Source organism: Lineus longissimus, chromosome 6 (genome assembly GCF_910592395.1).
Source record: "Lineus longissimus chromosome 6, tnLinLong1.2, whole genome shotgun sequence".
NCBI lineage: Eukaryota > Metazoa > Nemertea > Pilidiophora > Heteronemertea > Lineidae > Lineus > Lineus longissimus.
Window position 1 is genome coordinate 6,584,768 of NC_088313.1, and position 4,805 is coordinate 6,589,572.

Consider the following 4,805-nt stretch of genomic DNA (forward strand, 5'->3'; position numbering starts at 1 on the left):
GCCTGCACAAAATTGGTTGATATTTCAACACATGAAATCCGACTAAAGTTTGTTTGATCATTGGTGTTATAATTGCATTTGTATATTTTTTCTAGACTGTTAAGACTGCTGCGATTGTTTGACTTCCTGCATTCATATGAATTAATTCATACCTGTGACCGAAAGCATATAATCAGGCTGTGCTATTTCGCCTTGTGGTTTTGATGGGTTCTACGCCCTGGAAAATGCCTAGTGATTTGGACAAGTTCCTAGGATAATGCATAGTGGCTGGGAAAGGGGTGTCAAGGCCTATACATCGGTGTTCTCGGTTATGACGAATTCGGCATTTCTAACAGACTGATAAAACTTGAATGCTCATTAAAATAATTTTTGAATTCGTGAAAGCTGAAATAAAATCCAACTAGGAATGTTGCAGCAGTCATACTTTCAGTAGCGGTAAGTGTTATTTTGGTGAAATTCTGTTTAGTAAAGCATGTCGGCTATTTGTTGTGAGAAGTGAAGTTCGAATAGTGCAAAATTTATCGTGATTGTTTCCAAGACAATACGATTATTTATTGTTGAGTGTTTATTTCCACTGGTGGAGAATCAACCTTCATAGGTTTTTCCAATTGATTAATAAAAATCCGTATTTCACGTAATAACGCCAGCGAGAATAAGTAAGCTTTTGCGGTTTACAGCAGTTGTGGTATCTTAAAAAAGGCAATGCCACATAGCCGTCTGCTCAACTAAATATCATTGTCCATTTGGGCCGCAGTGTGAACACTCCAGTAGGCCATTTTTTTCAAACTTTCTTCAACCTTATTTCGGGTCCCAACACGAAACATTTGACGATTTTAGGGGTATGGATAGGTTAGATTTTTTCAAATAGACATTTTTGGGCACATTGAAATTTATTGAAGATTTCATGAAAATTTATCCGCAAATACCTTGTAGGGGAGAAAATGACAAAAGTATGCACTTCATCAATGCCAGGGAATACAAAACATATTTACTATAGGTACTAAAATATGAAAATAATCTTGGGTCTCAAAATCAGATTCAAGAAAAAAAAATCAGTTTTAAAGAAATCAGCTCAGTAGTCTTCCCAAGGTAACACAAAAGGACTGTGACGTTATTCACTTCATGAAGCGGACTAGCGGAGACTTTGGTATGAACCACATTAACTGGTACTTGAAATTTTGAACACCGGTAATGAATTTACATTTTGGTTTTCGAATGTTGCTTGGCTAGCGAGTAAGAAGGCCACAACAAATTGTAAAGCTCGTCGTTCGTGGTGTTTATAAAGTTATCCAAAGCATTCAAATGCAGTGTCGACTAGTGCAGTTCTTTGATAACCATTTATCATTTAGCCGTTTTTAGAAAAGACCACGCTGACTTAGAGTAAATTTGAAAATGGATGGAAGCACCAACACTACTACCGTTTACATCGCATCCGTTAGCAGGACGGCGGATCAAACGATGCAGTCCCCAGGAATGGCCGTGATGCTTTTCTTCTCGGACGTGTTGGCAAACTATGTTTGGATGGTGACCGCTATTTTCGGGATTCCTGGCAATATCTTGTGCCTTTTGATCAGTTTGCAGAAGGAAAATAGGCGGTTTTCAACCTGTATTTACATGGCCGGCATCGCAATTGTTGACACCATTAGTCTGGTGATAGTAGTCGTGAGTTTCATGAAAATGTATTGGATTAAATCTGCAACCAAGGAATTTCATTGGCAGTAAGTATATTGAACCAAGACTGCGATGCATTTCTTGCGAGCATCCCACACATCTTATAGATTGGTACTTGTATGATGAGCTATGATTTTAATCAATGAGATGTGGGCAATCGTTCCTCGCTCTATTACAGATGGGTTTATTACTTCGGCTACTCAATGTCCATATTGTCTGGCTTTTTCCTCGCCATGATGTCCATTGATCGTCTCATCGTCGTCAGAGTCCCTTTACTGGCCAAGCAGAGATGCACCACATCCAATGCGTGGAGAGCAGTAGCGGTCAGCACCGTTGCCGTCATGGTCATTAACACTCATATTTTCGTCGCATATAAGGGTAAGCAGTTTGTTTTCACCTGACATGGGTCCAGTTTGTCTGTTCAAAATAATTGTGTAGAATCGTACCTGATTGTCCCACACGATCGCAGTGCAGAGGACGAATGAGATGATCAGCTATGCCTACCATTATTATGATCACTTCGGCATCACGTGATCACAGCATATAACCTTGGTCTCTAGCTAGGGCTTGCTATCCAAGGAGTAGACGAAATACAATTAGCATTTATAGACATGACAGGCATCGTTCGTCCTCGGTCCTGCTTTCTTGTGGAACGATTGAGTACTTGTATACCACTCTCAAAATTAGGATGGTTGATCGTTTACTAAGATCTAATAAACAAAGACGAAACACGATGATAAGTGCCATTCTATCCCCACCCCTTTACGCCAACAGCACCTCCATCGTCCCATAATCGTTATCATCAACATCATCATTATAATTCATCATCATCATCATCATCATTTTGGCGTCGCAATATCATCCTCGCATGTTTGATACTGCGACATGCGATCATGATCGCGTGCGACAAAAATAAGTCGTTCGCGGTTGCCATCGTTCACGAATGCCTCATCGCTTGCGTCCTGTGGTCATGCTCAGCGATTACTGGTTTCACTCTCAAACAAAATATTTTTTTGTCATTCCTCTAAGCGATTACTATCGTACCGCATGTATGCGTATTTAGGCGCACTGCGCTTATATTCAGGGTGCGCTTATCCCGAATATTAGCGCATGCGCTCAGCAATGAGAAAAAATAAAGCGAAGATAACTCACAAAACCTGTGTGTTGTTTATTGTTCCAAGTACACGAATGCTGGTTATATTTAATCTAATATCAACTGTCTATAATCTAAAACGAACACATGTATGTGTAACAATCAAATGATAATCCCACAACCTGGCGGGGATCGCACAGTGTACGAGGTAAAGCACAGATGCATCGGCCATACACGAATCCCACACTTCTGGGACACTGCGCAGTCACATGCACACCACGAAGTATAAAAAACAGTATAGTATAGAATTGACCCCACAAAATTTATAGGCGCATGCGCTTGAGAACGGCAAATTTGACCAGGTAAAACACGGATGAAAACAAGCAGTTTTCGTTTATATGCGCATGCGCCTAAATACGCGTAAGTACGGTACATGGCAGCGATTGAAATGCTCGTTTTCGGGCGCTTTAGGTTTAGCAATCCGAATATGAATTTCTCTGTAAAGTTGTTTTCGGTGTACCTTTCAGAATTCGCAGGAATCCTGAAGGTGATAATTCCTGGTCACCCAGCCCTTGAAATCCTTTGTAACATGTACATGCTTGTCTGTGGTAGTTTGATACCATTCCTCATAATCGTATTATGCAACATTTGGATCATAATAACCCTCAAAATAGCATCGGAAGACCGGAAGAAAATGGGCGTCGCCTCTACATTGGAAAAAGACACGCATCACTTGACCCGAATGTTGATTTTCATCTGCGTTGCCTATGTTGTTACGTCACTTCCGCATCGTCTATACGAAATGGTTCTAGCCGCACCTGCTCTAGAGCAACTTTATGACTTCAGCGATGATTATTGGTCTTTGCGATACAAAGTTCAATATCTCACAATTGTCAACCTCTGGTATGTCAACTTCTCAAGTACATTTTACCTTTACTGCGTCGGGGGAGGAAAAAAGTATCGTGCCGATGTCAAGAGACTACTTTTCTTGTGTAAGGGAGAGTAGATTTTAATTAGTATATTAGCAAACGCGAATGCCGTAAAGTGCTAAATTTCCGTGCCTATTAATATTTGCAATTCGCTAAAAGTACCGATAAGAATATTTTCTAATGATTTTTATTTTTGGGCGGGCCTCCGTATTTCCTTTCGATTTTGTTTTTTCAATGTAAACAAAACTTGTCGTGATTATTATTTCTTGAAACTAGCTAGGTGTACGCTAAAATAAAACGCACATAATCGAAAACTTGGTGCTTTTCAGTATCCCATAAGCACTTGTTGTTTATGTTCGTTATTACAGTGTACCACGGATGCATACCCCCAAAAAATTACTCCTTCTTCACCACGCATGATTTGTATACCAATAGGCATCGCAGGCAAAATCGTGTCATGTTGATCAGCGTGTTGAAGGAATGATTTAGTTGTAGGATTTCAAACGGAATCAGTGTATATGGCTCGCAAGGGCACTGTCGATATAACTTACTTTTGCCGAACAGTCAATTATGTCATCAAAACACGACTAGATTAAAGTTTAATTCCCTCTCAAAATAAAATTTTCGCTTTACCAACATCATGACGTGTAAAGATTACTGAACGACTCATCGGGGCGTAAAGTATATAATTTTTACGTGCTGTTGACTTGAACGGAACTCTGGTCTTATCCAACTAATTCCCGACCCCTGTTTCTTTTCCTTTCTGGAGTGGAGATTTAGAACCACTGCGAATTGACTAAATGAACGGAATATGGATTGAATATGATATAATGTAACAAAACCATGCTTAATCATTGCCAAATGTTTTTCAATACATTGGAGTGGTAGCGGGAGATAATGCCAGACCGGTGCAACGGTAACAAATGCCCCCTTGGAAAAAGTTTCCGGCCCTATTGTATTCTGCAATATGGTTCTATAGAGACCCTAAACGTCAATAACTCAGAGATTGAAGCGCATAATAGAATCCTTTGTTTCCCGGTGTGCAAGGGATAGTAGTCCTAGGGCTGATAGTCCGTGTAACAATAGCCCGCATTGCTAAATGTTTTGGTTAG

The 4,805-nt window shown here is 40.1% G+C and overlaps 1 protein-coding gene across 1 annotated transcript; it reads left to right on the top strand.

The window, feature by feature from the left end:
- Nucleotides 1-300: 300 nt before the first annotated feature.
- Nucleotides 301-4,430, top strand: LOC135489771 (cysteinyl leukotriene receptor 1-like). Its single transcript, XM_064775290.1, has 4 exons — nucleotides 301-435; nucleotides 1,350-1,718; nucleotides 1,850-2,049; nucleotides 3,292-4,430. The coding sequence occupies exons 2-4, from the start codon at nucleotides 1,393-1,395 to the stop codon at nucleotides 3,768-3,770; spliced, it is 1,005 nt and encodes a 334-aa protein (XP_064631360.1). The 5' UTR covers nucleotides 301-435; nucleotides 1,350-1,392; the 3' UTR covers nucleotides 3,771-4,430.
- The last annotated feature ends 375 nt before the right edge of the window (nucleotides 4,431-4,805 follow it).

Coding starts and splice junctions, on each gene's coding strand:
- LOC135489771 (XM_064775290.1), top strand. CDS start 1,393: ATGGATGGAAGCACCAACACTACTACCGTTTACATCGCATCCGTTAGC. Junction 1,719..1,849: donor ACCAAGGAATTTCATTGGCA/GTAAGTATATTG, acceptor GCTCTATTACAG/ATGGGTTTATTACTTCGGCT. Junction 2,050..3,291: donor TATTTTCGTCGCATATAAGG/GTAAGCAGTTTG, acceptor TGTACCTTTCAG/AATTCGCAGGAATCCTGAAG.